Source organism: Miniopterus natalensis, chromosome 17 (assembly GCF_054644295.1).
Source record: "Miniopterus natalensis isolate mMinNat1 chromosome 17, mMinNat1.hap1, whole genome shotgun sequence".
Taxonomy (NCBI): Eukaryota; Metazoa; Chordata; class Mammalia; order Chiroptera; family Miniopteridae; genus Miniopterus; species Miniopterus natalensis.
The window spans coordinates 42,976,055-42,999,841 of NC_142097.1; the positions used below are offsets into that span (position 1 = coordinate 42,976,055).

The 23,787-nt window shown below is 50.6% G+C and overlaps 1 protein-coding gene across 1 annotated transcript in view; it reads right to left on the bottom strand.

The window, feature by feature from the left end:
- RNF157 (ring finger protein 157) overlaps window positions 1-23,787 on the bottom strand; it is a 46,250-nt gene that overhangs the window by 21,514 nt on the left and 949 nt on the right. The window contains exon 2 of the mRNA XM_087826362.1: window positions 16,416-16,534. Coding sequence (XP_087682488.1) covers window positions 16,416-16,534 — 119 coding nt within the window. The remainder of the gene's footprint in view (window positions 1-16,415; window positions 16,535-23,787) is intronic.

Genomic DNA, 23,787 nt, shown 5'->3' on the forward strand with positions numbered 1-23,787 from the left:
GTCTGAGGAGGCTTTTATACCGGAGAGCTGGATTCCTAGTTCAGACCCATCTGTGGCCCATTTCTCCACCCCACCCCCCTTCCCTGGGCTGTCACCATAAAGGAATTTAAAACAATTTTAAAACAAGCTTAAGCAGAAAGTAATTAGGCAGGAAAATCCGACACAAATGCTAGTCTATTCTAAAGCCAAAATAAATGACTTTGGGATTAAAATACTTTTCTGGAGTAGTAAGTTAATCATACGTTTGCACAGGTACTTGGGAGTGAGCCATAACTCCTCTTTAGCTAAAAAAAAAAAAAAAAAAAAAAAAGACCGGTTCTTCCTTCAATCTTCGCCGTTTCTCCTCCACACCCTCCGAAACCAAAAAAATAGGAAAGGGGGAAAAGCCGACAACAAACGCCCTGTGCTCTCAGTCTTCCCCTTAGGATATTACCTGAGCCTTAACTCTGCCTGAAGGCACCGGCCCGCGGGGACCTAATTCCACTCTGTCCGCCCGTCCTTCCCTGAAGCCTGTCTTCACTACGAAAGTGCAATGGGCTCTGGGAGCCGCACTAGGCCTCCTCCATAAGCTGCGAGTTTATTTATTCCAGAGCGATGTCTGAGAAATGGGAAGGCACCCCATAAGCCGGACTAGCCTGAGGCAGGCCGTCAGGTCGCGGGGCGGAGGCCGGCAGTCCCTCCGCGTGGGGCCTGGGGCAGGCTGCTGCTTCCCGGCCACGGCCTGGCCGTGCGGGGCGCTGACACGCGTGTGGCAGGCGCCGCGGGTTCCGGTCCCACTTAGGGCACGTGCCCAGGTTGCGGGCTCGATCCCCAGCAGGGGGCGTGCAGGAGGCAGCCAATCGATGTTTCTCTCTCATCCATGTTAATATTTCTCTCTCCCTTTCCCTTCTTCTATCTGAAATCAATAAAAATACATTAAAAAAAAAAAAAAAAGCTGAGACTCAAAAGATTCGTGCAATTATTGAAGGTCCCAGGGCTAATGAGCAGTAGACCCAGGACTTGGATCCGGAGGCGACAGCCTTTCTGTTGCAGCCGCCTCGGCAGCCTCGGGCGAGTGTGCAGGTGGTTCTGACCCCGGACGCTCTAGAAGCCCGAGCAGAGAGCGGAGAGTCTGACAGCTCGACAGGCAGCTGCTCAGGTCCGGAAGCCAGTCCCAGCTCTGCAGGACACCCTTACGCTTAGGCGTGCTTAATGTCGCACTCCTGCATCGCAGCAGGAGCCCCTAGGGCCACCTCAGAGCAAAGCCCGGAGCGCGGCACGGCAACGTCCGCATCTGTAACCCTAAGAACGCCCGCAGAAGACCCAGACGGACACGCAGGGCTGGCAGTGGCGGAGAACACTGTGCAGCCGCGGCAGGGGCAGGGGCCACTCGCCTTCCGCCGGGACGCTGGGTCACACGGACGCGGTGGACACGGTGGTTTCTCCCTACGTTATTTTCACAGGACCAAGACACTTGCCCATTCACGCCACACTCTCGCTGTGCCCTGCTTGGTTGGGGGTCAGAAAGGGGCCGGGCACACCGACCTCCCTGAGTGCCATCTGTGAGGGGCAGACTCTGACGCTTGCACCCGGTGCACTGCACGCGGCTACAGGGCCCTCCCTCGACTGGCCTGTAGCATCGGCACTGAAATAAGCCCAAATCTCGGAGTCACTTAAATCCCAACCCCCTCAAGGCCAGGACGGGGGTACAGTGTGGGCTCAGCCGGGTGAACCCAGCCCGTGGGCCCCGGGGGCTGCCAGTCAAGGCTGCAGGCGATGCTGTTTCCCTTTGGCCTTTGACCCCGGTGTTCAGGGTTCCTTTCTGTGGGCCTTACACGGGCAAAGTGCCACCTGGTGACCAAACGGGGAACTGCACCGTGTGCATGCGTGTGCGTGTGCATGTGTGTATGTGCACGTGTGTGTGTGTGCGCGCGTGATAGGTATGCATATATCAACCATAGATCCGAGATATTTTTAAGCCATTCTACTAGCATTTTGTTAAACTACCACGACGGATGCACTCACATTTTTGTTAGAGAAAACACGGTAACAGTGCGTGTGAGATAGTAGGATACCTTGTTCCAGTCGTAAATTATTGGGCGATTACCAGGAATTTGTAATCCACTCAAACAATAACTTCCATACAAAGGCTTGTTTAAAGCGGGTCATGTGCTAACACGGCAGGTGCGTTTCAGGCCGGATGGCATGCGTGCAGCATCCCCGATTCGGCCCGGGCGCGCCTTCAAGCTGGCGCCCATCCTCCAACCTGCCCGTGGTCCTTGAGCACCTCCCTCCTTCCCGGCCCGCAGGGTGTTCCAGGTTCACTCTGTGCGTCTCCCGTCTTTTCCCTGGAAGCGACCACATCTACCACACCTGCCCTTCACGGAAGTCTCCCTCGCACCATCCTTCGCTCACTAGTCTTTCACTGGTGGATGCTTGGTTGTTTCCAGGTTTCACTATTACAGACAATGACGTAATAAACATTTCTCTTTTTTTTTATTGATTTTGTTTTTAGAGAGAGAGGAAGGGAGAGGGATAGTTAGAAACATCCATCGGCTGCCTCCTGCACGCCCCCTGATGGGGATGGAGCCTGCAACCCTGGGCATATGCCCTGACCGGGAATCGAACCACAATCTCCTGGATCCTAAGGTGATGCTCAACCGCTGAGCCACACCGGCCAGGCCCAATGAACATTTCTTGAAAGGAATCCTAATTATAAAAAAAGGGAGGGGGTAAAAGAAAACAAATGAATATGCACTAATGAAGTTTTTACTTAGAAAAAAGAGAGCCCCAAATGCCAAAAATCTGCTTCCAAAGAGAAAGAAAATTATTTTAGACAGTTTATTATTAAAATAGAAAAGTACTCATTTTATATATCAGCAGATGTGTACTACTTACGCCAAAGAATCAAATGATAGTTACTATGGAGACCAACATCTGGGGTCACATGAATCACTCATTTACAGCACTACATAAACCCTTTCTTTTATAGGTTTTAGGGATTTTTATTTAAATTTCATGATGCCTGGTTATTTTCTCAGCTTTCTCTACTTCCTCTTTTCTCAGAAATGTAGTGTGTCCAAAAGTTACCAGCGGGTATTTTTAGACGGGTGATGCTTCAGAACATTTTCTTAGATCAGTGTCAGGGGAGACCAGTTTAGCCTGTGCTCAAACGTTGCAGAACGAGTGCAAATTTGCCTGTTCAACCAGCTGCAGCCCCGAGGCCGACTGCACTGCGTCTGCCGGAGCCCAGAACGTCAGTGAGCTAAATTTACAGCAGAAAAAACCCCTTTCACTAATTTTCCATCCAGTCCTCGTGGGGACATCACCACCACAGCAGAAAGGTGATCACGGAGCTGACGAGACGCAAGGCACCCTTTTCCACTCCAATCAAAGGGGGGCGGGGACACGCCAAGAGGGTGTCACAGGATGACCTTAACTCAGACACGCTCTATGTCCAGGTCTGGTTGCTGAAGGCTTAGACCCACGAAGGTGGTCTACTTATGGTCTGTTAACGACTCTGCCAGGTCCCCTGGCGGGGAGAACACAGGACCAATGTCATGGCTCTGTGACACCACAGCTAATGTTGACCTTCCCCCAAATAGTTAAACCCCAGCATGAGCAGGCTCAAGGAATCAGTTCTCCCTGTTCACCTTAACAGGTGACACGGGAGGCGCGGACGCTCCATTGCAGGGTGAAGCACCATCATCAGTTCACACAGGTCTACGTCGACGACCATCACAGACCCGTGTGTCCCCCTTCTTGTGGCTCCGGTCTTGCCTCCTATCGGGAGCGCTGAGACCAGGCAACCCATTCAGTACCACGCTGACAGCAAACGCACCCACGGGACTCTGTGTACTGTTTTGATGACAAATGACTCACTTGACTTCCGGCTTCCTCCCTGATAGGAAGCCCTGGCCGAGACGGGGGGGGGGGGGCCTCCCAGCAGGACAAAACACTCCCCCAGCGTCTACAATAAAAGCACCTTCCGCAAGATGAGCTGTGGTCAGATACACAGGATCCTGCCCAACACCAGCTATTTTAAGGAGAGTTAAAGGGGACAAAGAAGGGTTTTTACTGCCGTAGGAACAGTCATCTTTTCCGTCCAGCAAGTTGGTAAATAACGACTAATGGCCGGAGAAGCCACCCCTTCACATAAGCACCCCATTCCAGATGCCCGACGTCTGGGTTTCGCCCGGATGGGAGACTCACTGCCCGGCTCACAAATAAGAATCCGCTTGTAAGAAAGAGATGTTCAGACGCCTGATACTGTGTGTAAAGAACATGACCAGAGACGCAAGCACCACATCAGTCAAAACGGGCATTTTAAAATATACTATATATATATATATATATATATATATATATATTTTCCCCAAAGAGGCATACTAGAACTTTTATATTCCAGATGGCGAATCTCAGAGACAGGATACAAATATCCACAATGTGTCATGCTCAGAGTCCAGCTCCGAGGCTGATTCATGTCACTGGCGGCTCTCTCGCCCTGTGTTCCATCCCAGTCCCTTCCCTGGCCTCCTACCTGAGACCTCGGCCGCCCTCCACGTCTGTCACCGGCCGCCCCTCGGTCCATCCCTGTAAGTCTCCATCCCTGAGCCACGTCCTGCAATTTCCCTGCTCTCAGCAGCTGCCTCTGAATGGCTCTTCCTCTTTTTACTGATTTCCTGCCTGCTACCAAGTCCCTGGGTCGTCTTTTTTTTATTTTTTATTTTTTTAAGAGAGAGAAAGAAAGGGAGAGGGAGAGGGGGAGGGAAGGGGAGGGGGAGAGGAACATTGATGAGAGAGAAACATCGATCGGCTGCCTCCTGCATGCCCCCGACTGGGGATCGAGCCTGAGGCCGGGGCACGGGCCCTGACAGGGAATCAAAGTGGTGACCTCTCGGTGCCTGGGACGACACCCAACCAACCGAGCTAAACCTGCCGGGCTCGGGTCATCTTCCGGAGCTTGTCAGAGGCAATCTCGTTCATTAAGAATAAATAGGTGTCTGAGCATTAACCATCAGCTTTCTGAGACTGAAAACGGCCAAGTGCCAAGTCTGAACACAGGAGGAAGCAAAGGCGGAGCAGCGGACAGGAGCACGGCCGTATCTCCAGGGCTGCCGGGCCGGCTCCGGGTCTGTGCACACAGAGATCCTAGTTAATGATCTGCTGAGAAAGCAGAGCCCCGGAATCAGGCAGGAAGTCAAAGTTCAGCGAGAGGATTCAGTGACTGGCTTAGTCTAACAAATAAATTATGGAAAAGGAAGGTCTGCCGTGGGTAAACCTGACAGACACCACCCTGACCAAGCGACCAAGGTCGCCATCCCCAGGAACAAGTAATAAGCCATGATGGACCTCATGTGGCGCCATAAGCAGGGCGCTTCCCTTGTGGCTTCTTCCCCCAAATCCATCACCACCCTGCTCCGATCACGAGGAAATATCAGAAAACCCAAACAGATACCTGACCGGTACACCTCAACACCGCCAAGGTCGTGAAAAGTAAGAACAACCCGAGAAACTGTCACGGACTGGAGGAGACATGACAACCGAAGGTAACGTGGTGCCCCGGGCAGATCCTGGGACTCAAAAGTGCCCTGAGTGGGAAAATGGGTGGAGTCCCAATAACAGTTTTTGTAAACCGTAATGCACCTCTGCCAATTCTTAGTGTGGATCAACGTACTGTGGTCACGTAAGGTGTCCGGGTGAAGGGTGTATGGGAATTCTCCACTATCTTTGCAGCCGTTCTGGAAGTATAAAATAACTTTTGAAAAATAAGTTCAGTCTGGCTGGTGTGGCTCAGTGGTCGAACATCGACCTATGAACCAGGAGGTCACGCACGATTCGATTCCAGGACAGGGCACATGCCCCGGTGGTAGGCTCGGTCCCCAGTCGGGGGCGTGCAGGAGGCAGCCGATCAATGTTTCTCTCTCACCGTCTCCCCTTCTCCATTCCTCTCTCTGAAATCAATAAAACATCCTTTTCAAAAAAAAAGGAAGGTGTGGGTCTCAGCTCTTATGTGATTTCAGGCAAATTTTTGTACCCTCACAGGCGTCCGCTTCCTTACCTGCAAAACAGGCTTACGGGACAGCTACCTCATCGCTGGTGAGATGAAAGGCTGTATTATTATTCAGGGTCCAGCCGAGGAAACAGAAACCACACCAGTTGTTTTCATGGACAGAATTCAATATAAGGAACTGGTTGAGCAGGTACTGAAGAGCTAAAACACCAAAAGGGGCCCTGGCCGGCATGGCTCAGTGGTTAGAGGGTTGGCCCTCACACTGAAGGGTCTCAGGTTCGATTCCTAGCCAAGGGTGAGGACCTGGGCTGCCTGCGGGAGGCGACCAACTGATGTTTCTCTGTCTCTCTCTCTTCCCCCTTCCTCCCTCCCTCCCACTCTCTCTCTAAAAGTCAACAAAAAATATCCTCAAGTGAGGATTAAAATAATTAATAATAAAAAGAAGGCCTACGTCTGATTAATTTCTATAATAATCAGGGCTACTCTTTTAGTCGATGGGCCCGGCAAGACCGTTTGAGAATGAAACAGTGATCTGTGCCCACCTGTCAAGCCAACGGGCCCCAAACCCTTTGACTTCTAGAGGCTTTTGTAGAACAGTTTCATTACGATTCAAGGTCACTATGCAGCTCTTTAAAAAGATGAAAAAGTTAACCAGGTTTTTCTTTGAAATGCAGCACCAGTAAGTACAGTTTCCCGTAAGACGGGCTGCACAACAGGAAACTGAGGTGAGAGCGTGCACCCCGGGTCTCAGGACGTTTCAAAGAAATTTCGAGGAAATTCCTACAACATGTGCTTTAGTTTCACTGCAGAACACCGCAGAGTTCTCTGTGTGCCGGTCTGTGAAGAAACAGGACATTCAACACCCCAGAAGTTCAAACGTTTAGTGGCACTTTCCAAGTCAGCAAACTTATGTCATAGGGTCCCTTTGATGTCTTCTCCCTGTGTGTGCAGGTCAGGGCTTCCTGTGAGACCGAGCTTGGGGGCAAAATCCACATGGGAGCCGTGTTTGTGTGGCCCAGAGTGATGAGGCCGGCGCAGTGGAAGACACAAGTGGGTATCTGCAAACGGAACGGGGGGATAAGATCTTCGGGTGAGGACAGTTCATGCCTGCGGCGACACTTGGAATTTTAAACATTTGTCCTTCAGACTGCATGGCAGGGTGGCACAATTAATGCTCACAAAGTAACTGGAAAACAGCCCGGCCAGCTTGGCTCAGTTGGTTGAGACTTGTCCCATGCACCAGGAGGTCGCCGGTTCAATTCTCCGTCAGGTGACCTGCCCGGGTTGTGGGCTCGATCCCCAGTGGGGGGCGTGCAGGAGGCAGCTGATGGATGTTTTCCTCTTATTGATGTTTCTATCTCTCCCTCCGTCTCCCTTCCTCTCTCTGAAATCAATAAAAATATATTTAAAAACAAACAAACAAACAAAACCCTGAAGAACAGACTGCCACAGGCTTTTAAATAAAAGGTCTGTGGAGCAATGTTTATGAAGTTTAGGAGCTGAGACCCACGGGTCCTGCCAGTGAGCTGTGTGCAGGACTGAGATGAAAATGAAGTGATTTAGTAGCATGGGGAGGCCACCGGGAGCTGGAAGGCCCAGGCGCTCGCCTCGGCTCTGGCGCTCACTGAGACACGGCCCAGGCAGCGGGCTCCTCATCTGTGAAATGGAACCGGCCGCCCTTGTCTATCTGGTGGGGTGATTAAAATCACATGGAGGCTCAGTAGCATGTTATTAAACAATGAGTGAGTTACCAATAAGATCAAGAAAGAAATCAAAAACTTCCTGGGAACAAATGAAAATGACACACAACCACCCCAAATCTATGGGACACAGCGAAAGCAGTCCTGAGAGGGAAGTTCACGGCACCACAGGCCTCCCTCAAAAAGCAAGAAGAATGTTTAGTAAACCATCTAACCCTACAACCGAAAGAATTAGAAGGCTCCCCTGTGAGGCCGCCTGGACCAGGGCTTTGGTTGGCTGGGAGTTTTTTAATTTCTGCTTCGATTCCATCAGTTGTTATTGGCCTACTCAGGTTTTCCGATTCTACCTGGTTCAGTTTTACATGATCTCACTCCTATGTGGAATCTAATAAACAAAGTAGACTGAGGAACAAAATAGATCCAGAGACCTAGAAGCATGGAACAGACTGAGGGATCTCAGTGGGAAGGTGGGGTGGGGAGTGGGTGGGGAGAGGTTAATCAGAGAACTTCTATGCATATGTGCATAACCCACGGACACAGACAGTAGTCTGGTGAAGGCCTGGGGGGGGCGGTTTGCAGATGCGGGGGGGGCGGGGATCAACGGGGGAACAAAAGGGGGACATCTGTAATACTTTCAACAATAAAGATAAATTTTAAAAAATCAAATAAAAAATGTTTTCAAAATCATACAGGGCCATAAAAATACAGGCTATCAGTGGTGATGTGATCGTCACCAATGATATTACCTTCTTTAAAGAATTCTACCCGTATGCCAATCTGATAGTTGGATGCAAGAATGTTTAGTGAAACACCAGCATTAGATAAGTGGCTCTTACCTATGATACCAGAGCTCGGGGAGTAAATGCAGCGGGGGGGGGGGGTGTCTCCCTTTGCTATGACCCCGCGGGTTTCCTGCGAACCCCACACGCGCTCTACTGGAATTTAGCCTCTTGGGCAGCAGACCCCATGGAGACGCATAAATCCCACCGCAGTGACCGGAGGGCTCTCGGAGGGTCTCAGTTCATGGGGCACACTGGCCGGAGCAAAGCGGGAGTAAAGCAGGCTCACCTCCTGTCTGTCGACCCTGGTGGTCTAACAAACACGTGACCCCCCAGTGGAAAAAAGCACAGGTCTGAGAGAAAGGGCGCGCGTCGTGCGGGGAGCCGGGGGCACCGCTCGGGCTGAGGGCCGCTGAGCAGAAGCCGCGCTGACCGGCCACCCGCCCACGGCCACGCGCGCACCGTCCACAGCAGCTAAAGCGCCCAGGACAGCAGCCCCCCGATGCCGGCACAACGCGGGGACAGGCTGGGGCGGACTCACACGGGAGCACATGCCCCACGGCAACGAGCACACCGTGGCCACACGCAGGGAGATGCTGTACCTGTGAACCTCACGTTTGAAAGGGACAAGCCGCCAGACCTGTGTAAGTGGACTGAGAATGACCTCCAAGAAACACCGAGATGACCAGGCAAGGGCAGAAGCGTGCACGGGGTGTGCAGTCCTGTGGGGGGGCCCCACCCCTACCCTCCGGGCCTGTGCTCGCATCCCCCAGGCACCGAGGACCTTGGCCACACACAGCCGGTGGCTGCCCCTTCACCGGGAAAGAGGAACCAGAGCCACCTGGTCCGTGACAGTGCCTGTTCCTCCATCGCCACACCGCAGGGCCCGACAGCCAGTGACTCACCGAGGGGGTGCACCGCAGGCTGGCCCCAGCCTACAGATACGAGACTTTGGTACAAGTTGTCCCCCAAAGCTGGTCCGAGGGACCAGGCCGCGCTGTTGCTCAGTTTCAACCCCCTGCCCTGTCCGGCTTCCGTCATCCCCTCTCTGGACAGTGCCCCTTCGATCGAGGGCTGTCACCGAGCTCTCAGCTCAGGTTTGCTCCCGGAGAGCCCGACCGAATCCCGCCGGTCCCGGGAGCTGCCCCAGGAGGTAGACTCTGCGGGTGGGATTCTGGGGGCAGGTCACCCACCAGGCAGAGGGCAGTGAGTGCCGTCACCGCGGCGTGGTCCCTGGCGTGCTGTAAGGGTGTGACATGTGGCAGGCGGACTGTCCCCGGTGCAGGAGGTGCGGGAGAAATGGTCACAATCAGGACTGTGGAACTGGGCGGCTGTTACTGAGAGTTCACTGATTGTAGGGTCGATCCTCAGTCAGGGCACAGACAGGAATCAACCAATAAATGCATAAATAACTGGAACATCAAGTCAGTGTTTCTCTCCTCTCTCTTTCTTCCTCTCTCTAAAATCAATAAATAAATTTTTAAAAAGAATTCATTGAAAGAAACATAGGAAAAAAAGAGAGAGCTCATAGAAAATGAATAAAACTTTCAGATGCAGCCATCAGCCATTTAAAGCCACGTGTGACAGTCAGCCAACCTCCTTCGGGGACATTTAAGGACAGTTACCTCCTGCACGCACCTAATTTTTAAGGAGTGGCAGAACTAAAATTCGCAGCCCAGGCAAGTCTCCGAGGCCAAAGTCAGGGCCCTGACGGGGAAGGCGTGAAGTCGAAGGCTCAGGATGGGTGGGCCTGTGTAGATTACCTGAGAACCACAAACCCCAGATTCCCTGGGCCTCAAAGTGGTGACCCCCCTCCCTGCAGGACAGAGGGACGGCTATCCTGTGCCTGAAGACAAAGCTTGCCCTACAAAGGACCTGGGCACTTCTTCCCTCCTGGCCTTCAGACCAAAATTGGGGTCAAATCTCTGTATCACTCAGCTGGGGCTGCGGGGCCTGCCGAGAGAGGAGGGGGTATTGTGCCAAGATGCCGTGGGCCAGGCCAACACACAAACTGACAGGAGCAGGCGTGTGTGTGGCGTGGGTCCTGAGGGTGCTGGTCACGGGGTGTGGAGTATAAAGCCAGTGGAGAAAGAGCCTGTTGCCATGGGGACATCCTCTCATGACGCAGAGTTACCACCTTGACAAGGGCACTGGGTCTCACATGTGCCAGGGGAGGGGGCCTCTCGGGAGCTTGGAGAAGCCGTGGGCCACACGACATGTTTCCAGAATGGGCACAGCCGTCTTTGGAAAGTGAAAGGGCTCAGAGGAGCAGGCATGGGTCTGCCACATACAACAGAAAGCCCACGAGCTGGCCGTGTCCCTCGGGAAGGCCCCGGAGACCTCTGATTACCAACGGCCAGTCTCTGCCCCTTATACTGGCTGCCAACCGGGCACCAGCCTCGTGTACCAGACCCCCCTCCTCTTCATTCCTACTGCCCCCGACCAGATTTCCATTGAGTCTCACTGGGACAACTGGTTCTCCTTTATCTGTTCTTACGGTGCTCTAATTCATTTTCTACACTGCGGTCTGACTGATCTTTCAAAATGTGTATGATATGACTCCCAGTCTTTTTTTAAAAATATGTTTTTATTGATTTTTTTCTTTATTTTAGAGAGTGAGGAAGGGAGAGATACAAACAGCGGCGAGAGAGAAACATCGACTGGCTGCCTCCTACACACCTGGGCATGTGCCCTGACCGGGAATCGAACCAGCAACCAGTGGGCTGACATTCAACCACTGAGCCATACCAGCTGGGCATGGTGCTCAGTCTTTTTTTTTTTTTTTTAATTAAAAAAAATATATATCTTTATTGATTTCAGAGAGAGGGAAGGAGAGGAAGAGAGAGACAGAAACATCAATGATGAGAGAATCATTGATCGGCTGCCTCCTGCCCGCCACACACTGGGGATCGAGCCCGCAACCCGGGCCTGTGCGCTGACCGGGAATCGAACCCCGATCTCCTAGATCATAGGTCGATGCTCAAACCGCCGACCGAGCCACGCCGGCCAGGCGACTCCCAGTCTTAAATCCATCTGTGATTCCCATGCCTGCGGGACAGAAGTCCAAGGCTCGCAGAAAGGCACCCGGGCCCTCGGTGGAGTCCTGGCTCCGCACCCGCAGCTCTCCCTGCGCCCCCCGAACCCTCCCCTCCCCGTCAGCTGTGCCGCCGGCCCGCAGCGCACAGACCTCCCTCGCCCGCTGCCTCGGACCGTCAGCCCCTCCTCCCACGGGCTCAGGCCTCTGGCTCTGGGAAAAGTTCCTTCAAGCAGGAAAGGCCTTTTGTCTTGCTCAGGGAAATGAAGGGATGACTGAATGAGTCAATCAATCCGTGATTTGTGGAATGGGAGAGCAATGCTGGGCATGGCCTAATGATAATTAAAGAAACCAAACTAAGGTAAAAACGGAGACGGCGCAGCTCCTTCCTCCCCTCCTCCCCCGCCTCCGCCTTCTCCCAGCACGTAGTTTACGCTCCGAACTGGTCCTGAAATCCTCAGGGAAGGTAACCCGCTAGGTGACCGGCTACTAAGAAACGCTCTGCTGCTGCTCGCTCGTCTCTCCCCAGCTTCTTCCCGAGACTCTTTCCTTCCTCATAATTTCAGGTTACGGGGCAACCCCTTTCTATCACTTTAATCCACAAAATTATACCCTGAAGTCTACACACCAGACAGATACAACCACGATCCCTGTCTCCCTCTCAAAGCAGGGCGGCGGGTCTGACACGCATCCCACTCGCGAGCTCAGCCAACGCAGCCCTGCAGCTGAAGAAGGAGCGAACTCGGGTGGTGCTTTTTGTATTTAAAAAAAAAAAAAAATCTAGGCAGTAGTTTCAAACTATCTTCCCCAAGATACTGAAAAAGCAGGCACATCCATGCGCGATCCAGCGCTTGCCCGGCCGGGCCACCTCGCCCCATTCCTCAGCGGGCCACATGCCCTTCCTGTAGTTCACCCAAAAAAATCACACCCATAATTTTAGGAACTTCCTTGATTTTCCTACTTCTTTATATTCTCCTAGACCCCCTTCCTTCCTCTGCTCAGCAGCAGTCCCTTCTCTATGCTCTAAGAAAATTAAAATGCTTTTAATTAAAAAATGAAACCATGTTCAATGGGGAAAATTCAAACAACATATAGGTGACTGTGATGACGTACCCCCAAGAGTTACCACTGCAACACATTCAAATGCATCGTTCTCTTACGTGCTTTTATGCACCCGCAAATACAAATGCACAGACACACTAAACTGGCATTCCGTTATTTTTTTAGATATGTTTTTATTGATTTCAGAGAGAGGGAGAGAGAGAGAAACATCAGTGATAAGAGTCATTGATCGGCTGCCTCCTGCACGCCCCTCTGCTGGGGATCGAGCCCACAACCCGGGCACGTGCCCTGGCCGGGAATCGAACCAGAGACCTTTTGGTGCACAGGCTGACGCTCTACCGCTGAGCCACGCCCGCCAGGGCTACTCTAGTTCTTTAGATCTGACCCGGGAGACGATAAATTTGACTTTCATGGATTCTCTTAAGCAGCAGCTCAGTACTGCTCCGGTATAAACTACAGGCGGAGCGACGGTCCATCGAACGATCCTCTGTTTGGTCTGATCGTTCAGGAACGCCAGGGAAGACCACAAGTCCCACAGGCCAGGAAGTCCATGTCATTTCTGTTTTATATAACAAATTATGTCAACCACCGTCTTCACGCTCCTGCCTCGAGCGGCCGGGCGGCTTTAAAAGGCTGCTCTCTTCCCTCTGCAACCCGACGCCCGGGCCCGGACACCGGAGATGTGTTACTAGAGAGTAGCCGTCAGGTCCCGCGGACTCAGGCCACTCGCTGCTCAATCACTGGGCCCCCTCCCTAACCAGGCACGATGCGCAGGGACGCAAACCCAGGGGCGAGGCGGGCGGATGGAATTACACACCAGCAGAGCTCTCAAGAAAGACTCCAGGAGAACATGTCGTTGCCACTTGGTCTACTTTTAGACCCCTCGCCACACCCCAGCAGGTGCACGGGCTCACAGGCGGGAGGTGGGCAGAGGTCCCGAGGCCACCTGACCTGACGGCAGAAATGGCTCTGAGGCTGGACGGCGAGTTCAAATCCCGACGCAGGCGCTCGCAGGCTCCGGAACCTTCGTCTAAACTCTCTGTGCCTTGTGTTCCTCATCTGTCAAGCGAGAACCTTCCTCATCAGGGTGGGAGGACAACGTGTCTGGACAGCCTAGAGCACCCAGGCCTGGCAAACAGTGAGCGCCTCAGAAATGTCAGCTCTGATTGTTATTAAATAGCACAGGGGCGGGGAAGGGAAGGGAAAGTGGGCTACGTTCAGTCTATACTTCTAGCCACCTGTGCGAAGTTGTCTGATTTGCTTCCTTTCTTTTTTTAAATTTTATTTCTCAATCACAGCCGACACTCCATATTATTCTGTATTAGTTTCAAGTGTACAGCACAGTCGTCAGACGATCATATACTTAATACTTTACGAAGCGTTCCCCCCATATGTCCGGTCCCCACCTGGCGCCGTACAGTTACTACAACGTTATTGACTATATTCCCTAAGCGGTACCTGACGCTCCCGTGACTACTTGGTAGCTACCAATTTCTGATTTGCTTTCTTAACGCGAAATTTTGGAGAAAAAAACATTTGCTCTGCGCACCGCAAAGGATACGGTAAGGATTACTACCAAAAACAACAGCAGAAAGGCCCGTGTTGACGCTCCGGGTGCGGCAAAGATTCAGGTGTGAGGTCAAGGCCGCCCGTCCAGCCCGCCGCGGGCTCGGGGACAGGGGTGACCATGGCGATGGCGGGACTCTGGGAAAGCCCGTCAGCAGCACGGGCCTCAGCCGAGCCTAACGGAGCACCGACGTGCTCCAACCTCATCTTTACAGCCCAGAAAGGTAAAAAATGTGAAAAACAAACCAACCAACAAAGAACTATTCTGACACCAGACACGAGGAAAGACAAAAGACAAAACTGATGCGAAGGGCGAGTCCACGCAGAGGAGGGGCCGCGCTCCAGCGTGAGCTGGCTTCAGCGGGGGAGAGAAACGCCCGGCTCAGTCACGAAGGGCAGATCTTTCTCCTCCAACTGCCAAGGTCATCGCAGCAAAACCGGAGCGCACGTCTGGCAAGTCACAGCCGGTGGAACGGCACCTGAAGCTGAAGGACTTGGCATTTTGAGAAGTGCTGCTGGACTCGGGATTAAAAGAGGGACCACGCCAGACGAAAACGGTAAAACCACCACCAACAAAATTGTTTTTGAACTACAGCTCAAGATGGGAAGCCCATCACCACATTCATCGTCCTGGAAAAACAAATTTCTCCAGGTCACGTACCCGCCTCTGAATCCTCAATACTCCCCGTGGCTACAGGAGAGAGTCAGAAACCTCCAGGTCACGGAGCCCGCCTACCTTTCCAATCGCCTTTCGCCATCAGAGGAGATGTCCACTCCCGCCAGGCCGGTTTCCTTATTTGCTCACTTCAGCCTTGTAGCCCCAGCGCCTATCACAGTACCTGGCACATAGTAGTTGCTCAGTAAACGTTTGCTGGGTCAACAAAAAACGTGAATGCTTCTAGGCCTGCAGGCGGCACCTCACTCCTGGAAAGCGCCTCCCCCACCCCTCTGCTGACAGGCCGCCGGCCACCTCTTCTCAGCACCAGCACCGGGGCAAGGGCCCTCGCCTGCTTCTCTCTCACTCCCATCCCTACAGAATCCTTCACTTTGGACCTTTCTTGCCGTTTAAACATTTCCTGCTCATACGTTTTTGTCTGCCGGACTAAACGGGGGTTTCTAAGAGACAGGAAGGCAGGATATTTAAGCAACGAGAAGCAGTGGGAAGAAAGGTTATTGCTCTGTGGCCTGGCAGACCTACTGATGTGAGTTTGGGAACCTTTTTTTTTTTTTTTGTTTAATCCTCATTAGAGGATTTTTTCCATTGCTTTTCGGAGAGAGTGGAAGGGAGAGAGAGAGAGAGAGAGAAACATCACTGTGAGAGAAACACATCGATTAGTTTCCTCTTGGCACCCCGACTGGGGCCGGCATAGAGCCTGCAACGCAGGTATGTGCCCTTGGCCACAATCGAACCCGGGACCCCTCAGTCTGCGGGCCGACACTCCAACCACTGAGCCAAGCCAGCCAGGGCATTGGGAACGTTACATGAAACCTTAGAACAACGCCCGGCACGGAGTATGCCCTTCGTCGACGCTGCTACGATCATTCTTCATCTCCCAGAACCTCAGTTCTCTCGCTCAGCTCACAAAACGGGATTAATAACAACTCCTCGGACAGGTGGGTCTCTAGGAGGATTAGAAATAATGTCCAAAGTCCATGGGACCTTCCTTAGCCGCTCAACAGCCCCAGGGCAGCTATTATCCCCAAGCTGCATGCTGGGTGCAGACAGTGCACTCAGAGCACGTTTACGGAATGAGCTGAAGGGACCGAGAGAGACAGAGCCTGACATCAACTCAGACGCCAAGGGCAACCCTCCACCATTCATTCAAGAAATCTTTATTCTTTATGAAGGGCTATCATTACGGGCCAGGCTTCGGCCTAGGTGCTGCGATGCAACAGTCAGAATAGTCCTTGCCCTACGAAACTCACTTTCTAAAGGGGGAGGCAGATAGTAAACAGGGGGGGAGACAGAGAAATAAGTTTATATGGTATTAAGCGCCCTGAAGAAGGAAATAAAGCTAGGAGAGGGCAAGCTGGCGGGCTGGGCAAGGGCTGTCTGCAGAGCTGGCATTTAGGCGGAGGGCTGAAGCCCCCGGAGAGCTGGCTTTTGGGAGACGGCCTTACCCTCGGCTCAGCGTCTAGTGCCAGAGGCCCCAGCTCCGCCAGACAGGCCGCCGTCTGCCTCCCGGGACCCCTCTCAACTCAGACCAAGCTACAGACACTGCGGGGCCAGCGACGGCTGGCAGTGGCCGCTTAGCCCCGGCGGAGACGGATGGCAGCCATACCGCGACGGGTCTGTTCCCCAGGAAGTTCAGGTCGCTGTTCTCTCCGAACAGGTAGCCTTCGGGGTGAGCGGAGTCGAACTTCTCTCCTCCCATAATGAAGTGGCTGGCAAAATAGCTTCCTGGAGAGGGCGACACAGAAAGAGCAAATGAAGCCAGGCCGACTAACCCAAGCGAAGGCGCAGATTCGAAAAAATGTTAGCTCCCAACAAACAGAGCAATTGCTAAGCCCAGGAGGCCGTCCTTCTCTGGGTCTGCACAATGGCATGGAATAAATAAGCAAACTCGAAGCGGCGAGAAGCCAAGCTAGGAAACATAAACCAGATCGCTGTTTTCCCCTCCAGCATTCTTAACTGAATCTCTGCCGCGACCTGTCTCTAATACCATCGGCCCAACCACGAGAAGGCCCCATGAGGCACATCAGTGAACGTATGTGTGTATTTTGTTCCTGGTTTTTCCACTTACACTCGAGGTGGCTACTCTCTGTCCCTGGCGCAGTCAGGAATCTTAACCACGGAGATCAGCGTACATACAGACACATACAATCCTTTGCCTAGATTTTCATAAGCCAGCTCCTACCCGAACACCGAGTCTCAGAGCCCCCGACACCACGTGTACAACCCTCTACAACGCTCTTCAATTGTCATATGTGCTTCAGATGATTGTTTAATAGGAAAATACGAATTAAAATACTACAGCTGGCCCTGACTTTGCCTAGCAATTACTACATGGATTATGGGGTTTAACCGGACAACAGCTTAGTGCCATGAAAGAAAGACACACGCACGCACACCGTGAGCCTCCAATTCATTAGCCGTGGCCGTGGCCGTGGCCAAGGCCGCGTGGCGTCAGGCGTGGCACGGCCCTCTTTGCCCCACACTACAGCACCTGGATGCAGCCAGCAGTCAGGGGGCAGAATCCCCACAGGCTTCATCCAGACAGATCCGGAACTGTGCCAGGGAGTGCCAGCATGTGATGACAGTCACCTGTCACCACCGGAGGCGCAGGTGACACTGCAGGCTCTGTCAGGGAATGCTTTCCAGCTCTGACAATTAAAGAAGCGCCTCGTAACCCAGATTTCTACAACCTAATTCCCCCACGAAGGTAAGCTCTCCAAAGTGAAGGACTCACACGACCACGCACCTCACCACTGCTCCCATTCACCCCAGTTCTCGGGTTAATACGGAGCAACTATGAAACGCCCCAGGCTCCCGTGCGAGCGACATCAGCTGGGATACGGATTTCACTCCCTAAATCAGTGTCTCTTTTCATTGAAGGTTCCCAGCAAACTCTGAAAAAAAAAGAGACTGGATTCTTTCAGCCCAGCCCGTGTGGAAGCCACAGGAAGGAAGACGAAAACCCTAACAGGAAAACAACCAAGTTGTCAATTTTTGGATTTTCTACGCATGAAGCTTTAGTCTAGAAATTTTTTTTAGACAAAACAACAAGGATGAAATCGCTCCCCACAAAGCGAGGCGACTCCTTAGTTAAACAACAGGCCAGAAGAGATTCTTCGAGAGCCGAGAGCGGCCACAGCCCAGACGGAGGCGCGTGGGGGACCCGACAGCTTAAAGCGCAAGGAGCAGTCACCTGCAGGAGATGCCACCGCGCAAGCCGTCGGGCAGGAAAGCTCGACTATCAATTATTTACGTCCAGAACTTGCGAGCCCTACTTTCCAAGTGCATTATTTATAGAGCGGGAGGTGCCGCAAGTGGAAGCAGCCATCTCACGGCATTTAAGCGATTTACAGCCGACGCTTAGTAAAATATATTTTCTATACGTGAGAAATCACGTATTTATTATACATGAGGTGAAACCAGAAAAGTTACGGAGTTTACATTAATGGAGGAATCGCCCAAGTCATGAATACTACTCAGTAAATGCTGTTAGTAAACGTCGCCCCCCTATTACCTTCCTTCGTCCTCGTGGGGCTCCCTCCGAACCCTCCACCACGGAAGTTCAACCCCTCACAACGCCCCTGTTTCTATCCATACTCTCCCCGTCTCAGGAAGTTATCCCCCCTCCTCCAGTCCAAGGGCGTCTTCACCTGAGCTCTCACTCCCAGCCGCCTCGACCTCCTGCAGGCCTCCACAGCCATCCTTCCCTAACGTTTCTGTTCCTCTCCGCCGGCTTTTCACTCGCCTCGTCACACAAGCACACTCTCTCCCCAGCTTAAAAAAAAACACAAAAAACAATTCCATCTCCCATGCCTTAATGTCCACCCTCTTGCCCATCCCTCCACCCATCCATCCCCCATCCCTCCATCCATCCACCACCCATCCCTCCATCCTCCATCCCTCCACCCATCTATCCCCCATCCATCTATCCCCAATCCATCCCCCATCCCTCCATCCCCCATCCCTCCACCCATCCATCCCCCATCCATCTATCCCCAATCCATCCCCCATCCCTCCATCCCCCATCCCTCCACCCATCCATCCCCCATCCATCTATCCCCAATCCATCACCCACCCCTCCATCTATCCATCCCCCATCCCTCCATCCCCCATCCATCCACCACCCATCCCTCCCTCCATCCATCCATCACCCATCCTTCCATCCATCCATCCATCCATCCATCCATCCATCCATCCATCCCTCCTCCTCTCTCTGCTCCCACCCCACATCCAGTAACTCCTCAAATCTTTACAATTGTTCCCACCACTCCACTGAAACTGTTCTCTGGAACACCGACCAGGCCAATGGTCTCTTCTCACACTCCATGCACCTTAGGAACTCCAGGAAGGCCTCAACTCTATTTCTGGGGCTCTCTGCCCCTTGGCTTCTGAAACCTCTTTCAGTCTGACTCTCTTCCTACCTCTCACTTGCTCCATTTTTTCACCCAGGTCATGAATGTGGACATGTCTCTTAGAACGCAATCCTCTGCCCAGTCCTCTCATCCTCTCCCCTCCCCCTCCCTCTCTCCTTTCCCCTCCCTTCTCCCCCTTTCTCCCCCTTTCCCCCTCTCCCCTTCTTTTCTCCCCCCTCCCTCCCTCCTTCCCCCTCCCTTTCTCCCTCCCTCATAGAATCAAAGCAAAGGCCTTGACTTAGGACAGAGCTGGGTCTGATGCTGATGTTACTGTCTCCCAGCAGGGTGACCTAGAACAAATTATTTAACATTTTTGAGCTTTGGTTTCTTTATTTGTAAAACAGAGATTAAAAACACACACAAAAACACGCTTTCAAAAAAGCCTTATTGTTGGGATGAACACCTATGCAGCTGGCTAGACCCCGTGGGCAATTAGTACATGTTGGCTTCTCCTTTCTTGCACTTGACTTCCAAAGCTTTGTCTTCATCTTTCCTTGGAGTTTCACTCCCGATCTTTAACCACCTGCCCTATCATTCCATCTGGACACCCAATCTTTGCCTGAAACTCAATGAATAACCTTTTCTTCTGGAAGGAGATGGAATAAAGAGCATTTTATCTTAAGAGCTGGCACCAGAACTCCCCTTAAGGTGGCAGGATCTTTTTTTTTTTTTGGAATTTACCTTATTAAGCTACTTAGAACAAAGATCCATACCAAGGGTTGTTACTTTTTTTTTTGAGATTTTTTTAGCCCGGCTGGGCGTGGCTCAGTGGTTTAGGATCCAGGCGATTAGGGTTCGATTCCCGGTCAGGGCACATGCCCGGGTTGTGGGCTGCAGCCGATCAATGACTCTCTCATCATTGATGTTTCTATCTCTCTCTCGCCCTCTCCTTTCCTCTCTCTGAAATCAATAAAGATATATTAAAAAAAAAAAAAAGATTTTTAAAAATTATTTTTAAAAATACGTTTTTTCTTAATTGGTTTGAGAGAGAGGAAGGAAGAGGGAGAGAGAGAGAGAAACATCAATGATGAGAGAGAATCATTGACCAGCTGCCTCCTGCATGCCCCCCACTGGGGACCAAGCCTGAAATCCAGGAATGTGCCCTGACAGGGAATCGAACTGTGACCTCCTGGTTCATAGGTTGATGCTGAACCACTAAGCCACGCCGGCCAGGCTGGATACAAATTCTTTATGTGATTTGTAAACATTTTCTTTCAGATGATGGTTTGTCTTTTCATCTTCTTACTATTGTCTTTTGAAGCAGAAACATTTTCATTTTCAAAGAAACCCAATTTATCAGTGTTTTTTTTCTTTTATGGATTATGTTTTTGGTGTTGTATCAAAGACCTCTTTGCCCAATCTGAATCAAATAAGTATTTCCTCTATTTTCTTGTAGTGGTTTTATAGTTTTAGTTCTTGTATTTAGGTCGATGGTCCATTTTTAAATCAACTTGATAGAAATATAATGCACGTACCATACAAGTACCTATTTAAAGGGTATAATCCAATGGATTTTTAGGATATTCACAGAGTTATGTAACTAATGCCCACTATCTAATTCTAGAACATTTTCATTACCCTAAAAAGAATCCCATTAGTAGTCACTCCTCATTTCCCCTTCCCCCACCACTGGCAGTCAGTAATCTACTTTCTGTTTCTGTGGATTTGCCTCTTCTGAACATTTCCTGTAAAAGGAATTATACAATATATACATCTGTCTTCTTTGACTTAGCATTAGTGTTTTCAAGGATCATCCATGTTTTAGCAAATGTCAACATTTCATCTCTTTTTATTGCCTAATAATATTCCATTGTGTGGATTTATTACATTTTCTTTCTCAGTTGTTTCATTCATCAGTTGATGGACTTTTGGGTTATTTCCATCTTTTAGCTATGTTGAGTAATGCTGCTATGAATAAACATTTGTGTACGCATTTTGGTGTGGAATTTTTTCATTTTTATCATTGATGGGTATTGGATTTTGTCAAATGTTTTGTCTGCATCTATTGAGATGCTCATGTGTGTTCCCCCCCCTTTATTCTACTAATACAGCAGGTGTCCCCCCTTTATTCTACTAATATAGCAGGTATTACTATTGATTGACTTTTCTGATATTGAACCAACCTTGCATTCCTGGGATAGATCCCGTTTGGTCATGGTACATTCTGTATTCTTATTTATCTCTGCATGCATGCATTCTGCTTCTGACACTAGATGATAAGCTCTGAAATTTTGGAAGAAGCATCATTTTTAAATAATGATTTTTAAAGACTGTAACTTTTTGTTTTTAAAAATATATGTTCACAGTACAAGCACTCTTTCGGCAACTAAAAATTCAAGCTTAGTAATAAGAATAATTAAAGTGGAAGCCACTCTGTTAAATTTTATATGTCAACTTGGCTAGGCTATGGTGCTAGCCCAGGGGAAACACTAGTCTAGATGTTGCTGTGAGGGTAACTGCAGATGTGACAGATATCTATAATCAATTGATTTTAAGTAAAAGAGGTAACCTCTTGATAATGTGGGTGGGTTTTATCCAATCAGTTGAAGGCCTTATGAGCAAAAACTGAGGTTGCCTGGAGAAGGAATTCTGCCTCAAGGCTGTAACATAGAAATCCTGCCTGACTCTCCAGGCTGCCAGCCTGCCCTACAGATATCAGACTCAAGACTACAATGTCAACTGATGTCTGAGTTGCTAGCCTGCCGGCCAGCTCCCACAATCACATGAGCCAATAAATCATATATATATGTACACACACACACACACACACACACACACACACACACACACACACACACACACATATATTCCATTGCTCTGGAGAGTCCTGACTCATACAACCACCAAATAGCTTGTGTTGTTAATACTCCCTCTGTGCCCCACATCATCAATGACAAAGTGGATTTTAGGGCTTCTGTCCTGCTGCTCGCCAGAGGCATCAAAGTCACTGGGCCACAGGATCAGAATCCATATACTGGCCCACAACACAAGGCATGACATACAGCAGGTGCTCAGCAATGTGCATGTATGTAATAAAGAGAAAGAGACAGGAGATGCTAAAGCACAAAACAGCACAACCACCATGATACAAGGAAATCAAAGGGCCTAGATCTTAAGACAAAATCAAGAAGTGAAAGCAATCGGTCTGCTCTCAATGAAGTAAAAGTACAAACAAGGAAAAGTCACCGGAATTTTCCAAAGTAACAGAATGACCTCCTTTTAAATGTTTTAAAGAGTACTAGTAGCACTTGAACTGTCAATCTCCATGACTTCATCATTGAACAGAGTGACATTTTGTTTTTTTCTGGTATTAAATGTATTGCCCGGCCGTGGCTCAGCGGTTGAGCATCGCCCTAGGATCCAGGAGATCAAGGTTCGATTCCCGGTCAGGGCACAGGCCTAGGTTGGGGGATCCATCCCCAGTCGGGGGCGTGCAGGAGGCAGCTCATCAATGACTCTCTCATCATTGATATTTCTCCTCTCTCTCTCTCCTTCTCCCTTCCTCTCTCTGAAATCAGTAAAGACATATTAAAAAAAAAAAAGAAAAAAGAGGCAAAGATCTCAGAGAAGGATTGAATAGCATGTATAGCTTCTAACTCAAAAATGACAAAGGTCTACCGTGGCTGGTGTGGCTCAGTCGGTTGGAGCATTGCCCCATACACCGAAAGATTGCAGGTTCGATCTCTCATTGGGGTGCATACGAGAGGCAGCCAATCGATGTTTCTCTCTAACATCTACGTTTCTCTCTCTCTCTCTCAAGTCAATAAAATTAAAAAGAAAATATGACAAAGACCAAACCAAATGCAGAATAGTGCTATATAAATAGCTTCCTATGCCAATGCAGAAATGCTATGAAATGCTATAGAGAAACAAACTCCCACCATACCTTCTGTTACTTCAATGATTAGAATTCACAGGTAGCGTGGAAAGGATTGTTTAAAACCATAGTGTGTTGACTACAAAAAGTTTTCGTTTGGTCCACTGTCCTATCATTACCATCATCCAAGATTCAGACTTATATCAATATCCTCCCAGGGAATGACCTACCCTAATCCCCACAATGTGAAGGAGGCCTGGATGCTCTGCAGCAGCAAACTCGACTGAAAACTCCAAGCTCAGCAAAACACGCTTCATCCCCGGATCAATAAAAGCTAAGTGGTTTCAGAAAGAAAAAAAAAATTCACAAGTACTTGTGCTTAGAGTCATCTATTAAAAAGCAAAACGCACGCATCCTTTAGCACCGGTTTCATATCCTCGCAATTAGCCAGAGCTTGATTACCACGCGAATGAGCCGCAGTTTTATCTCAGGCTGTTCTAAAACAGCCCTGGAGCACATTCATCTCTGCAAGGATTCCTTCTTTGGCACAAAAGTGGTGAGAAACGCAGCACCGGCAGCCGCTCTGCAGGGGCGCAGGTTCACTGTCTGGCCCCTGCTCTCGCCTGGCACCAACTGCGCGCACTGCTGGGAAACAGGCTCATCTCATTAGCAGGCCTTTTATTCCACTGCCCAATTCTGACACCTCTCCAAAATCACCGAAAGCCTCATCAGGGCCTAAGCCAAAGGGA